The sequence below is a fragment of the Myotis lucifugus genome, unplaced genomic scaffold (genome assembly GCF_000147115.1).
Source record: "Myotis lucifugus unplaced genomic scaffold, Myoluc2.0 scaffold_811, whole genome shotgun sequence".
In the NCBI taxonomy this organism is placed as follows: domain Eukaryota; kingdom Metazoa; phylum Chordata; class Mammalia; order Chiroptera; family Vespertilionidae; genus Myotis; species Myotis lucifugus.
This window is the reverse complement of record NW_005871859.1, coordinates 181313-196058: the sequence shown is the minus strand read 5'-3', so window position 1 is coordinate 196058 and position 14746 is coordinate 181313. Positions and strand designations below refer to the sequence as shown.

Genomic DNA, 14746 nt, shown 5'->3' with positions numbered 1-14746 from the left:
ACCCCAGAGGCACTCAGGTGATGGCCTGGTCTGGCGCTGTATCTTCATGGCTAGCCCCTCACCTGTTCAGAGTGCTGCTATTATGAACTCATGGCCTCTGCCTGGGACCTCCAGGAGGAGGGTAGATGCTGAGAAGAAATGGACATTTCACAAAAGCAGGGGAGGCAAGCTGGGAACAGAAACCCCAGCCACTAAAAGGGGAACAAGCCTTATTACTCAGCTCTTCTTCTGGGTGGCTGTATCTCATTACCTAGTTAACTCCACCAAACACGGGGAAGACTAACAGCAGAAGCATTTATTACCAACACAAGCACTACACACACTGCCCCGCCCCGGCCCTGAGGATGACGCGAAGTCCTTGGGTGGCAGGAAGAATCGTTTGGAGGGAAGTGGCTCCTGGGACACAGCCTCGGCTGGGTGGGTGAAAGGAAGGGCCACGGCAGGGACTAGATCCAGGTCATCCTTGGGCCCGAGAAACCCTAAAGATGGGAGTGGGTGCCAGCTAGGGATTTTCACCACTGCTCCAGCATGTGAGCCTGATACTAGCTCCCTCTACGAGAAGACATACACAACCAGGCTATCCACCTCAGAGTCCCTGCTCCTCAGGGTCCCCACAAAAACATGGTGTGGCAGAAAAGGAAAGTCCTTAGAGTCTGCTGACTGATGCAAGCCAGATCCTGAGTGGACCACAATATTCCTAGCACCCTCCAAAAGGCACCCCCTGGCAAGGGCTGCCCCAAGGGGCACTGCCACCAGCCTGGCTCAAAGCCAGCCTGGGCTAGGAATGTTGCTGCTCGACCGCCTTCCGACCACCTGGACTTCTGGTTCCCAGCTACTCCCTGAAGCTTCTCCATGATGCCCCTGAGGGGGACTCAGGGGCCGGCGGGGGGCTCTCCCGGGCCTTTGGACAGCACATAGTAGACAATCTCCTGGGCACTGGCCTGATTCACCACATGGATGACAGGACTGGAGGTGTCCTGAGAGGCTGAGAGGCTGTCCTCCCCGCCTCGGCCCTCCTCTTCCGCCTCGTGCTGGGGCCCTGACTCCCCGGGCACTGTTTCTAGAATGATGCTCTGCAGGCTGCTCTCGTTCAGGGCCGCTCCCAGGTCCGAGCCTTCCTGTGGTTGCCGCAGCAGTTGTTGTGTCAGTTCCACACTTTCATAGCGAACCAGCTGCAGCCGCATGTAGCCGTCCTCATGCTCCTTGTACCTGGGGAAGCAGGAGTGCACAGGGCAGCAAGCACGGGCAGGGCCATAGAAATGGTGGGCGTGGCAAGTAAGGAACAAACTCAAGGGGGTGAGGCAGCCCTGGGATTCTAAGGGATGGAGTTGAAGACAGAGAGATTTTTATCAGGATATAGAAGCAAGAGGGAAGAATCATTACTCAAAATGGAAACTTTTATGTAGAAACCCAGAGGGTGGGGGTGAGGTCAAGGAGCTATGGTTCTGGAACTTTAGGCTCTACTTCTATTTTGGCTGCAGGACTTTGAGCACCGTTTATTGGGTTTGTCACTGTCTTGAATTCAAAAGTCAGAAAAATAATTTTTGCCTCACTCACTGCTATTCTTGGTGTTCCTTGAGCCTAAATAGGAATGGAGGGCATCAAAGCACTATCAAATTAAAAATTTTAATTTGAATATGGGAAAAAATGTGCAAATCTATGGGAAGGTTGAGACATACCGAAAACGGGGGTGCCCTGAGGGCCACTTGAACTGGTGCTTCTTGCGAAGATGCACAGTGAGGTTGTTGCCCCTGGTGAAGCATTTGTCACACACGTGGCATTTGTACCTTGGCTCTGAGTAACCCTGATGGGCGGGGAGAGGGAGGTCAGCTCTTCAGCCCGCCCCTCCCACCCCCGACTCTGCTGACCCTTCCCACCCCAGCCCCACTCACTTCATGCACTTTCCGGTAATGGGACTTGACGGAGCAGAGGGCTCGGGCGCTGAAGTTGCAGTTCTCAAAATCACACCTGTAGGCTGGCTCCTTGCTATGGGTATCCAGGTGCTTCCGGAGGTCGATCAGATTCTTGCAGCTGCCAGGAGAGGTCAGGAGGGTAGGAGGGTGGGAGGGCGTGAGGATTCTAGAACACCAGGTCTGTGATTTCCGGCCCCTAGTTCCCCTTACCTGTAGTCACAACAGTCGCATTTAAAGGGCCGGTCCTCGCTGTGGCGAAAGCGCATGTGGTTGCGGAGGGAGGATGGCAGGGGACAGGTCATATCGCACAGAGGGCACTTGTAGTGGTTCACTGAGGAGCAGAGGAGGCTGTGATCTGAGGGCCCGGGGAACCTTGGGGGGTGGGCAGGGAGGCTGGTGGTGCCCAATTACTCACCATGGTTACGCATGTGGTCCCGCAACAGCCTCTCAGTGGCAAACCTCTTGGAGCAGTGAGAGCACTGGAAGCGTTGCTCTGGGGCAGGGCAGGAAAAGAAAGGGTGGCTGCAGAAGATGGTGGAGGTAGAGGGGAGAACGAGTCCCAGAGAGGGGAGCCTCCCAGGCAAAAGGGAACCACCCCGAGGAGACAAGGGGAGTTTAGGGAACTGGGACGGACACAGTATCACGGGAGGAGCGTGGGACTTGCATGGAGAACCTGAGTTAGAATCCCGGCTGGACACTTACTAGCTGTGTGGTCTCAAGTAAGTGATTTTAAGCTCTCTGAGCCTTAGCTTCCTCATCTGCAAAAAGGGGGATAAGAAGCCTACCTCATGGGGCTGCTGTGCAGACTCACTAAGGTGGCTGACAGGCACCCCGTCAGCCCGGAGTAACAATGTCTAATGACTCCGAGTCCGCAGAGACTGGGCAGGTGCCTGAGCCCTACAGGTAGATGCAGCCAAGTCGCATATACCCCTGGAAATATGCCCCCAACCCCACAGGCTAAACAGCCTGCACCCACGTCTTCTGACTGCTTACGATCCAGTGAGGTCTGGCGACGGATGTGGTCTAAGAACTTGGTGTTGTTGGCAAACATGCCCCCGCAGGTGGGGCAGGCCGCCACCTTCTCCTGGGTGTGGCTGCGGAGGTGCTCGCGAAGCTTACAGTGGTCCTTAAAGGTACAGGTACAGCCTGGGAAGGAAGGGCCAGTCATGCTCCAGCACAAACCCTCGGCGTAGGCTCTGGACCCCCAAGTCTCTCCAGAAGCAGCCAGCCGTGCCCTGCAGGACCATCCTACCTTTCCAGCCACACAGCACCACGTGGTTGTCCTTGCCAACGGCTTTGTATTCACAGCACAGGCTGTGCGCTTCCACGTGCCGGTAGAACCACTCAGGATTGTCGAAGGAGCTCTGTGCCAGGAGCAACTTGGGGTAAGAACTGAGGGTGGGTGGAGGGACTCTTACCCCCCTGTGTCCGAAGGGGACCTCTTGGCTCCCTCCCAAATTAACTCTGTGAGGACGGGAATGTTTGAGCAAGGGAGCTACCCAGACATGAAGGAGATACTCGCAGGAGCCTCAGGAATATAAGGGTCCAAAGAAAGGATCAAGGACTCTTGAGTTCAAACCTGCAACTTTCTCCCACCCCTATTTCTGGCAACTGCCTGCTGACCTCACAGTGCTCCCACAGACACAGGAAGTGGTCAGGGATGTCAGGGATGATGTTGCGGCTGTGGAAGTCCAGGATGCAAGGGCTGAGGTCGGCCTGGCTCTGCAGGGCCTGCAGCCCCCACTGCTTCAGCTTCGTGTGGTAGCAGTGGAAGTAGACGTGGCGGACAAGGTCAGCAGAACTGTCCAGAGAACAAAAGCCACACTCCTGCCATAAGCAGGAGAATTCTTCCTCTGCAGAAAGGGGTTTAGAGAGAACATGATGCTTTCTGACGCTCAGCTCTCCTTCCACCTGTGGCACTTAGCAGCAGGTGAGGAGGCTGCACCCTCACCGAACTGCCAGTTCATTCAGCAACACTGACCACCATTGTGTGCCAAGTGCTGGGAATGTCACAAGGAAAGAGTCCCAGCCTTACATAGCTTCCAGCCAGAGTGGAAAAGCATGAATCAAATAATCACATGTATAATTACAAACTGTGACCAATCGTAAGTTCTCTGCAGGTGGAGGCATGGCACTACAAAATAAACACAGGGAGACGGGTGTCTTGGAGTGCCCCTGTGCTAAGATCTAACGGCGAGTTGTCTATAAACGAGTGGAGAAGTGTGATCGAGGCAGAGGGACGGTGTGTGCAAGTCCCAGCGCCAGAAGCTCAGCGGCGGGGTGAGTGGCATGCAGTTCCCTGGCTGAGTGTCCACTGCTCCCTGTGGAAGATGCTGCTTCCCAACCGGGACACCCCTGCTCCTTGTGTCACACTATAAACCCTTCTTCCTCCCATGTTCTGCTCAAGATCTGTCTTCTCCAGGAAGGCCCGTCAACCATTCAATCTAAGCACCATATTTTCAATGTTTATACGGGTTTACTTGTTTTGAAAAGTAGATACTTTTAAAAATATAATAATCCCCTAATTTCTCTTTTGTGTAAATATCATTTGGTTTTTGACACTGTTAGTTACATATTTCAGTCACGACTTCAAACAGAATTTGAAGGGAGCTATCTCTGTACTTTCTATATTTCAAACTCTGCTGTGACCTATTAGTGGGTGGCGAAATCAATTTAGGGGATTGCAAACCACATTTTTTTTTCTTTCTTTCTTGTAATCCTCACCCAAGGACACGCTTGGAGAGAGAGGAGGAAATGAGGGAGGGAAGGAAGAAGACATTGATGTGAGAGAGAAACACCAATCAGTTGCCTTTCGTCCAGAAATCGAACTCGCAACCACGTGTGTGACCTGACCAGAAATCGAACCGGCAACCTTTCGGAGTGAAGGACAATGCTCAACCAATCAAGTCACACCAGCCAGGCCACATTTTTTTCTTTAAAAAAAACAGAAGAAGAGAACACTTCAGAGAGCATTTAATAAAGTTAAACATTTTTCCAAATGTTTTTTAACTTTTTTTTTAAAGGGGAGAATGGCCCTAGCCGGTTTGGCTCAGTGGATAGAGCGTCGGCCTGCGGACTCAAGGGTCCCAGGTTCGATTCCGGTCAAGGGCATGTACCTTGGTTGTGGGCACATACCCAGTGGGGAGTGTGCAGAAGGCAGCTGATCGATATTTCTCTCTCATCGATGTTTCTGACTCTCTATCCCTCTCCCTTCCTCTCTGTAAAAAATCAATAAAATATATATTTTTAATAAAATAAAGGAGAGAATGATTTTTGAATGATGATTTTTATTTCTATTTTTTTTATCATTTTTTAAAAAATATATTTTTATTGATTTTTTTACAGAGAGGAAGGGAGAGAGATAGAGAGTTAGAATCTTCGATCAGCTGCCTCCTGCACACTCCCTACTGGGATGTGCCCGCAACCAAGGTACAGGCCCTTGACCGGAATCAAACCTGGGACCCTTGAGTCTGCAGGCTGACGCTCTATCCACTGAGCCAAACCAGTTAGGGCTGTTTTTTAACTTTTGTGTATAGGGTTGTGATGTAAAATGTATTCTTAATTGGTAGTCACATTAAAAAAAAGAGAGAGAAACACTTACTAGGGAGTGAAAAAAGCAGGATGCCAACAGCTTGTACAATATAAAAGGAAAGTCAGCCCTGGCCGGTGTGGCTCAGTGGATAGAGTGTCAGCCTGCAGACTGAAGGGTCCTGGGTTCAATTCTGGTCAAGGGCACATGCCTGGGTTGCAGGCTTAATCCCCAGTGTGGGGCATGCAGGGGGAAGCCAATCAATGATTCTCTCTCATCAATGATGTTTCTATCTCCCTCCACCTTCCTCTCTGAAATCAACAACAGTATATATATAATCTAGTGCCCCGGTGCACGGATTCGTGCACATTGAAAGGAAATTAATTAGAAGGTGGCTGGCAGGACTGGGTGAGACAGGCTGGACATGCCCTAGAGCCAACCTCCCATGGTCCCTCCCTGGCCGGTGGCACCTGGGGTGGCCCCGTAGCTCGAAGGGCATCTGCGGAGTGAGTGGGGTCCCTCTGACAGGTGGTGTCCCTCGGCCTGGCCTGTGGGGATTGGGCCTAAACTGGCTCTCCAACATCCCCCGAGGGGTCCCAGATTGTGTAAGGGCGGTTCTTGGGTGACGCACCCCAGAATCAGGCTCCCTCCTCTCTGGATCCAGGGTACGTCACCCAAGAACCACTGCTGCCAAGTCACCACAGCTTGGCAGCTCCTGTGTTGAGCGTCTGCCCCCTGGTGGTCAGTGCGCATCATACCTACAGGCTGGTCAGATGGTCACTTAACCTTTTATATATATATATATAGAAGATAGGTAAATAAATAACAGGAAAACCAGGCTTGAAGATCAGCCGCTATCATGAACAACACAGTAACTATGCAGATCAGGAAGTTCATGACTAACAGAATACTTTAACGAAACAAAGGGTCACTGACATCCTTTTCCCTGGGAAGTCAACAGTTCCTAAGACAGAAATTCAGGAAAAACTAGCCAAAATGTACAAGACCACACCAGATGTCATCTCTACGTTTAGATTCAGAATCCATTTTGGTGGTGGTACCACAACTAACTAGCTTTGTCATGTTTTATTTAACTTAAAAAAATATTTCTATTGATTTCAGAAAGGAAGGGAGAGGGAGAGATAGAAACATCAATGATGAAAGAATCATCTATTGGCTGCCTCCTTCACTCCCCACACTGGGGACTGAGCCCGCAACCTGGGCATGTCACTGACAGGGAACCGAACCGTGACCTCCTGGTTCATAGGTCGACGCTCAACCACTGACACACCAGCTGGGCATGTCATGATTTGTTCCTGGGATTACTCAAAGAAAAATGAACCCAAACAGACTAGCAAGTCATGACCTATATGAAAAGAAGACCTTAAGAAAAGAATTGGGAAAGGAATGCAAGGACAGAATGAAGAAAGCCAGGGAACTACAAAGGCCAGTGTTGGTGCTGCAAACAGTGGGCTGGAGTCAGGACAATAGGAGTAAAGGTTCTTCAGTGACTTTTTCTGTGGTGACTGCAGATTTCCCATGAGAGGATTAATGAATTAAGAACTTTTATGTGTCTGGTTGTTTAGAAATACATATAAAAATATCAGTTATCACATGTAGAGAGAGGTCAAAAAGAATGTTCACAAAAGTACTGTCAATAATTGCCTTTTGATGGGAAGATAGCAGATTCATGTTGAAAATCCTTGTCAAATGAGTTTTCTATGCGTCTACAATGTTTTTATAAACAACAAAAGCACAGTTAGGAAATTAAACCACCACTTTCCTGGGCTGCCTTCTCCGTCTGTGGGAAGGAAAGTCAGATGCCCCACCTCCCTCGAGCTCTTTCCCCTCCCGTGTCCTGCTTACCCAGCAAGTCCTCCTCCTCTTCCTCCTCCTCCTCCCCCGAGCTGTGCAGGTGCTTCTGCAGGTGCTGAGTGACATGCTCGCAGAACTCCTCCATGGCTGAGCACACAAAGGAGCAGGACCCCCACTCACACTGCAGCCCCAGGTTCTCCTTTCGGGGAACTTTCCCAGGGGGCGGCATGGCCTTCACCCTAGAGGAGGAGGAAAAGATCCACAGCTGCAGGATTACACCCCGTGTGGCTGGGGGTGAACCTGGGTAGGCAGCCTTCCTAGAACCTGCAGCAGAGTCTTTCCAGCCGCCTGGGAGAAAGCCTGTGCCTTTTCAACAAGGATGGAAGAGTTCCTCAAAATCCTGAAGCTTTCTGTGTTCTCGGGAAAGGAGAGCACAAACTAACCTAGTTTATTAGCACGTGCCAGGCACGGAGCTAAGAACTTTAACATGTTCTCATATAGCTTCAGAGCAACCCACCTGGGAATGACTCCTGTGGGAAGCAGAACAAAGCTCAGGTTCAGAGATGGCCTTGGAGAAGAACCAGTGCAAATCCAGACTCCGTGGACCAGCATCTATTAGCTGTGTGACTTCAGCCAAGTAACAACCCTCCTACTCCTGAACATCAGCAGCTTCAAAATGGGGTACCAAAACCTTCTGTTTTTAATTTCGCACTTACTATATGCCAAACACCATACTAAGCGCTTCATTTCCATTATATCGGTTAATTTAATTTCATCACACTATGAGGTAAGCACAATTTTTTCAAAATATTTTTTTATTGATTTCAAAGAGGGAGAGGGAGAGAGAAACATCAATGACCAGAATCGTTGATCTGCTGCCTCCTGCACTGGGGATCGAGTCCGCAACCTGGACATGTGCCCTAACCTGGAATCAAACCATGACCTCCTGGTTCATAGGTCAATGCTCAATCAAGGAGCCATGCCGCCAGGCTAACTTTATTTACAGATAAAGACCTGAGGCTCAGAGAGATTAACTGGTTTGCTCAAGGCCACACACTGGGTCTGACAAGGTCAGGTTGGGCTAACTCCAAAGTCCATGCTCCTTCTAACCTCACAGCCTGCAAATGAACCCAAAGCTCCTTATTTCTTACTGCATCGCATCACAACGCCCCTGCCAGACTCTCAAAATGCCATACAATCTGCCTTTCCCTAACCTACCCGGTGGTTTCCTCTGACTCTCCCCTAACATCCTCTAAACAAAAATGTAAAGAGGGAAAAAAAAGAGAGAGAGAAGCCCATTATTCCTTTTCATTGGGGAGGGGATAACTCCCTCTTGCTCATGAGCTTTTTAATAAACCTCTTGCCTGAGTACTAAAAATAAATAAATATATAAAATGCAGATTTCATTTGAACAAAAGAAGCCAAATCTGTCTAGTTGATATCATACCTAATGTGTATTCAGCATGCTTAAGTATGTATTAAATATTTGTTGAAGAAAGCTAAATAAAAAACGAAAGGTTCTTGCTTGGCTGGTGTGGCTCAGTGGTTGAGCCTCAACCTATGAATCAGGAGGTCGAGGTTGATTCCTGGTCAGGGCACATGCCCGGGTTGGGGCTCTATTCCCAGTGTGAGGTGTGAGGCGTGCAGGAGGCAGCCGATCATCATTGATGTTTCTCTCTCTCTCCCTCTCCCATCCTCTCTCAAATCAATAAAAATATATTAAAACAAACAGTAAAAGTTTTCAACTTTTAATAAAGCATACAAATGCAGAGTTCTCCTGCTCCCCACCTAGGGGTTTGGATTCAGGAAGCTGGGGTTAAGCCTAGAAATCTGCCCCTTTAACTCAGCACTCCATTCTCAGGTGGGCAGTTCCAGAACAGAGTTTGAAGAGCAATACAAGTTTCCCCATTAAAAGAAAACAGAACAGCAGAGGATGACACTGTAAGCAAAAGTTCTGGGGGATGAGAGGATGCTAGAGGCCTTGACTCTGTCCCAAGTGTCACCTCACCTGGAGAATTCTCACTGATTCTCAGTGCCCCCACCATGTGTACCCTGGGAGTAGGCATGGCTCCCTCTGGCCTCCCTGAGACCGGCAGGACCTATGAAAAAGGCCTCTACTACATACTGAGAGGCGGTGGGAAGAGAGAGAATACAAAATACATAAAATCCTGCATGCCCACCAGTACAGGAACGTACTATACCTAACTGCTTACCAGAGAAACCCCTTTTCAATCTACAGCCCTTGCCCCTCCCCTGAGAAGAATCTAGTCACCTTCCACACTCTGGGGAAAACATGGGTTTGCTGGGCTGACACCAGAAAATCTCAACCCTATTTTTATGCTGCTCATGGTCAACATGATTGTTTGTGTTCTATTCTCATTTACCCAAGTGGGCAATATTAGCTGCTTCTGAGAAGCCATTTCACACCCACCTGTGTCCCTAACACTGTGGCCAGCACAGTACTGAGCACAAATATTCTAAGCACACTGCTGCTGAGACTGGGGTAAAGCCCAGGAAGCAGGCTACCCAGGTATCTAGAGTGACCTGAAACCTTGCAAGTTCCCCGAATCCCTCTTTCAATGCCCCCCTCCTTTCTTTCTCTCCTTGTGCCCTGCTTATTTCTACCCGGGGGTGGGGGGGGGGGGGTGGGGGGGGGGAATCATGGGACAGAGTGACTATCTGACCGCCACATTTTCCAAGGCAGGGAATGCAAGGAGGCAACAACGTGTGTAGTGGAGCACTGGACCAGCTGTGAGACCTGGGTTCAAGTTTTTGTCTCAATGACTTCGCTATGCCTAGAATGTAAGTGTCAAGCACTATTCAAAGCGTCTTATTTATATAAAAATGCATTAATAGCCCGGCAGGCGTGGCTCAGTGGTTGAAAACCGACCTATCAATCAGGAGTTCAAGGTTGATTCCTGGTCAGGGTACATGCCGGGGTTTCAGGCTCCATCCCCAGTGTGGGGCGTGCAGGAGGCAGCTGATCAATGATTCTCTCATCATTGATGTTTCTCTCTCTCCCCCTCTCCTTTCCTCTCTGAAATAAGAAATATTAATAAGTAAATAAAAGTGAATACAGGAACCCTACTGAGGTAGGTACCATTATTATCCTACTTCACTGATGAAGAAATGGGCCGATTAGGTTAAGTAAGTTACCTAATGTCACAAAGTTAGGGATTGATGGAAAAGGAATTCAAAGCCAATGAGTTTAGCTCCATTTTCCTCCTATATCTGTCTTACTTCTCCTTTTGATTCCCTCCTTCCTGCAGACATCACATCTATATACACAACACCCAAAACATCTCACTGAATAGTTACTTTGTCAGTTCCCTCCACTATGTTGGAAGCTCTTAGAGAGCCTGCCCCTTGCCCTGTTCAGTTCTATCTGCAGGGCCAGCACATACCTACTAGGGGGTCTCTTAATGTTTAAGCAAACTTAATTTATTACTTTTTTTAATTCACTGACTTTAGAGAGAGGGAGGGAGAGATAGAGAAACATCGAATTGTTGTTCCACCTTCGCATTCATTGGTTGATTCTTGTATACACCCTGAGGATCGAGCCCGCAACCTTGGCAGGACGCTCCAACCAACGAAGCTATTATTTTATTATTGGACAAATCACTTAGCTTCTCTAAACCTGTTTCCTTAAATGTAAAAAGGAATACTAATATCTCAGTAATGGGTAATGGAGACAACAGATCTGGTCAGAAAGCTCCAACTAGCTATAATTATGCCTGCCTCACTGAACTTATTTATGACCCAACTTACATAATATTAAAGTGCTCAGCAAAACACACCACTAGAACTCAACAAATGTTAGCTATTCGTGACGTCTCCTTGCTCCTGGTGGTGCGCTGATGTTAAGCTTCATCTAATTCTACAAAAAGGTCAACCAACGGAAAACCCGAGGGTCCTTCACACTTTTCACAGGAATCATGGGAAGACGCCATCAGCAAGTGCTGGCGGGTGGGTACAACGCAAGGCACCGACGGAACCCCGAATGGCACTCGGGAAAAGGAGGGACCGGGTTCCGCGCCTCCTCGAGACTCACAGTTCGGCAGGAGTGAAGGCTCGGACGCGTGACGACAGCGACCAAAACAAAGCGCCCGCGGAGGGAAGGCAGACCTCGCAGCGCGCAGGCGGACACCGAGTCCCGCCCCCACGGTGGGCGCCCGGCCCCGCAAGGACGTAGGTTTCGGAGAGAAGAAAGGAGACCCTCCTGGCGGGCAGCGCCTCTCCGGCGCGGCCCCGCAGTGGCTCGGGCCCTGCCCCCAAAGGCGGGCGAGACCGGGTCGCAGCGCCGAGGGGACCCAGATGAGAGAGCAGGGAGGTTCGGGGCGCGCAGGCAGCAGGCCGACGCCGTGGCCGAGCGGCGAGAGGAAGCCTCGCTGGGGCGACCCGGGAAGAGCCCGGTCTCGAAGCCCGCGGTCCCCCGCGCTGCCCAACCGGCGCGGGGTCCTGCTTACCGCCCCTCGGCTCCCGCGTCTCTCCAGCTCCCCTTCCACCGCGACCACTTCCGGGAGGGCACTTGAGCGACGTCAGCGACAGCCAATCGCCGCTCTCGTATCTCTCTAACCGCTCTCGTATCTCTCTAACAGCCAATGGGCGCTGCGACTGATGGTGTGGACGCGCGCCAAAACCCGGAAGGGGCGGGCGCGCGGGGCGACGGACTGTGGCGAAAAGGAGGTTGGCGGGCGCCGCAGGGAGCCTAGCGCTGCGCCGCGCAGCCAGGGAGCCCGAGGGGTGCGTCCCCCGACTGCGCGGGCCCCACTGCACTTGCGCAGGCCTCGGGGGCGGTGCCCGGTCGGGTTTCACCTCCCGGATTGGCTCCTGCGTTCAGCTGGCTGCCTGGGCGGCGAGGCGGAGGTGTCAGAAGCTGGGTGCCCAGTGCTACCGACTCTGCTCGCTCAAACTGGATCCTACCGCTATCTTTCACCCTCTTAATCCTTCTTTAAAAAAATTGATTTCAGAGAGGAAGGGAGAAGGAGAGAGAAAAACATCAATGACGAGAGAGTCATTGTTCGGCTGCCTCCTGCACGCCCCTCACGGGATGGAGCCCGCCGCCGGGCATAGGTTGACGCTGACTCATCTTACTTTTTATCCAATCCCAGAGGTTTCCCCGCTTTACTTTCTCCTGCCTCCCTAATCAATCAACAATGGATTTCCTGTAACCCACCTATGTTACCGCTGATGGTGGTTTATAAAAATGGGTGAACAACCATTTTCCGGAGCACTGTCTCCATGTGTTGAGATTCTGCTTCTGGCAACTGTCCACAGTTTGGTTCAAATAAACTCACAACAATTCTCTGCAGGTTTGAATGTTTCTTACGTTAACAGCTGCTACAAATGATTCTCGATGGAACATTCAAAGTGGTCTTCACACAGAGCAAAAGTGATCAAACAACCACTTTGCTTTGAACACTCAAAGGCATTATGTTGGCCTCAGGGCAAGATCCCAAAACCATAGGGAGGCTTCCTAGACCAGTGGTTCTCAACCTTCCTAATGCCGCAACCCTTTAATACAGTTCCTCATGTTGTGGTGACCCCCAACCATAAAATTATTTTCGTTGCTACTTCATAACTGTAATGTTGCTACTGTTATGAATCGTAATGTAAATATCTGATATGCAGGATGTATTTTCATTGTTACAAATTGAACATAATTAAAGCATAGTGATTAATCACAAAAACAATATGTAATTATATATGTGTTTTCCGATGGTCTTAGGTGACCCCTGTGAAAGGGTCGTTCGACCCCCAAAGGGGTCGTGACCCACAGGTTGGCGACCTACAGGTTGAGAACCGCTGTCCTAGACCCTTCAGCATGTGGGTCCTGCAAACTCTTCAGCTGTGTCTTGAATCCTTCCTTCTCCACCTCACTTCCTGCTCCAGCCCCAATTTTGTTTGTTTTTTAATTTTTTTTATTTGAGAGGAACAGGGGTGCGGGGAGAGATTTGTTGTTCCACTTATTTTTGCATTCATTGGTTGACTCTTGTATGTACCCAAAAATCTAACCTGCTGAGCTACGCAGCCAGCAACCTCAAATTTCTTTCAGTTTCTCCACCACGACTAGTTGCTGGCCACCTCTTACCTCTCCTGCCTTGTGGTTGCTGTTCCCTCTGCCTGGGACAATCTTCCACTTCTCCCCCTCCCAGGTGTACCTGTGTGATTGCTACCCATTCTTCTGGTCTCAGTGAAGATGCTTGTTTTTCCAAGAAGTTCTTGACATCACCGCCCCGTATTTCCCTCTGACAGCTCTATCATCTACTGCATTTGCCTGTGCCCTTGTCCGCACTCTGCACCAGACTCAGTTCAGTGGGAGAGGGCAGGGGTGTAGGTGTTCTTCACCTTTATCATTCCACCACTTAGGCTAGTGGCTGAAATTTAGTACGGGTTCAGGATACATTTGTTAAATAAATTCTGTTCCTTAGTAAAGTTCATTGGGATAAATAGTTATTTTATTGTGTTATATATTTCTAACCTAAAAATAAGCCTGTATAGTATATATGATCAGAAAACAATTAAATATTCAATATAAATAAGATAAAGATGCCATTAAAAATAGCAAAGTAAGCCTTAGCCGGTTTAGCTTAGTGGATAGAGCATCAGCCCATGGACTGAAGGGTCTCAAGTTTGATTCCTGTCAAGGGCATGTACCTTGGTCACAGGCTCAATCCACCGTCCCAGTTCAGGGTACGTGCAGGAGGCAACCAATTGATGTGTCTCTCTCACATCCAGTCTCTCTCCCTTCTTCCTTTCCCTCTCGCTAAAAATCAATGGAAAAAAATCCTAGGGTGAGTATTAACAAAACAAAACAAAACAAAAAGCAAAGTTATAGTAAAATCAGGAATTTGCACATGAAGTTTATTAACAACTGTGTATTATAGCTTTGTTCTTGTTTTAAAATATAATACAATAGCCCTAACTGGTTTGGCTCGGTGGATAGAGTGTTGGCCTGCAGACTTAGGGGTCCCAGGTTCGATTTGGTCAAGGGCATATACCTTGGTTGCGAGCACATCCCCAGTAGGGAGTGTGCAGGAGGCAGCTGATCGATGTTTCTATCAATGTTTATAAGTCTCTATCCTTCTCCCTTCCTCTCTGTAAAAAATCAATAAAATATATTTTTAAAAATAATACAATAATAAAATATATCTCATCAACTTTACTCATTCAAAAGCATGGTTATAGTAACACTTCATGAAATGTCAATCTTATTTTAATTCAATTTATACTTCTAAAGATGGCTAGTAGCTTTCATTTAGCAATTTCATGAAGAAAAAGTTCACTTGCAGAATTGTGTAGACTCAATTTTGACAGAACCAAAATTCAGGATAGTTCTGCGATCCACACATTTCCAAAATTTGAGGAAGTGTATTACTGTCCAGTATAATTTCCTTCCATCTCAATCTGCTTCTTTTGAAAATAGCCTCAATATTGGCTGGATTGCTCAGACACATTCTGAGACTTGTATATATATACTAGAGGCCCA

At 49.0% G+C, this 14746-nt stretch overlaps 1 protein-coding gene across 5 annotated transcripts; it reads right to left on the bottom strand.

The window, feature by feature from the left end:
- Positions 1-275: 275 nt before the first annotated feature.
- Positions 276-11830, bottom strand: HINFP (histone H4 transcription factor). 5 transcript variants are annotated; one of them, XM_006109829.3, is made up of 10 exons: positions 11724-11830; positions 7309-7496; positions 3537-3766; positions 3166-3277; positions 2907-3059; positions 2329-2406; positions 2124-2244; positions 1893-2031; positions 1680-1804; positions 276-1209 (listed from the first exon to the last, which is right to left on the bottom strand). In XM_006109829.3, exons 2-10 carry the CDS (start codon positions 7484-7486, stop codon positions 873-875), a joined length of 1473 nt encoding a protein of 490 aa, XP_006109891.2. In that variant the 5' UTR covers positions 7487-7496; positions 11724-11830; the 3' UTR covers positions 276-872. The 5 variants fall into 5 exon arrangements, with proteins under 5 accessions (XP_006109891.2, XP_014303846.1, XP_023602957.1 ...); XM_014448360.2 differs by lacking the exon at positions 11724-11830 and adding an exon at positions 11309-11652; XM_023747189.1 differs by lacking the exon at positions 7309-7496 and having other exon boundaries at positions 11724-11790.
- Between the last annotated feature and the right edge of the window lie 2916 nt (positions 11831-14746).

Bases quoted from the DNA above. Each gene is read 5' to 3' on its own strand.
- HINFP (XM_006109829.3), bottom strand. From the start codon at position 7,486: ATGCCGCCCCCTGGGAAAGTTCCCCGAAAGGAGAACCTGGGGCTGCAG. The intron at 3,278-3,536 runs GTCAGCAGGCAG...CTCCTGGCACAG, and splicing joins GTCTGTGGGAGCACTGTGAG to AGCTCCTTCGACAATCCTGA. The intron at 1,210-1,679 runs GTATGTCTCAAC...CTGCTTCCCCAG, and splicing joins TCAGGGCACCCCCGTTTTCG to GTACAAGGAGCATGAGGACG.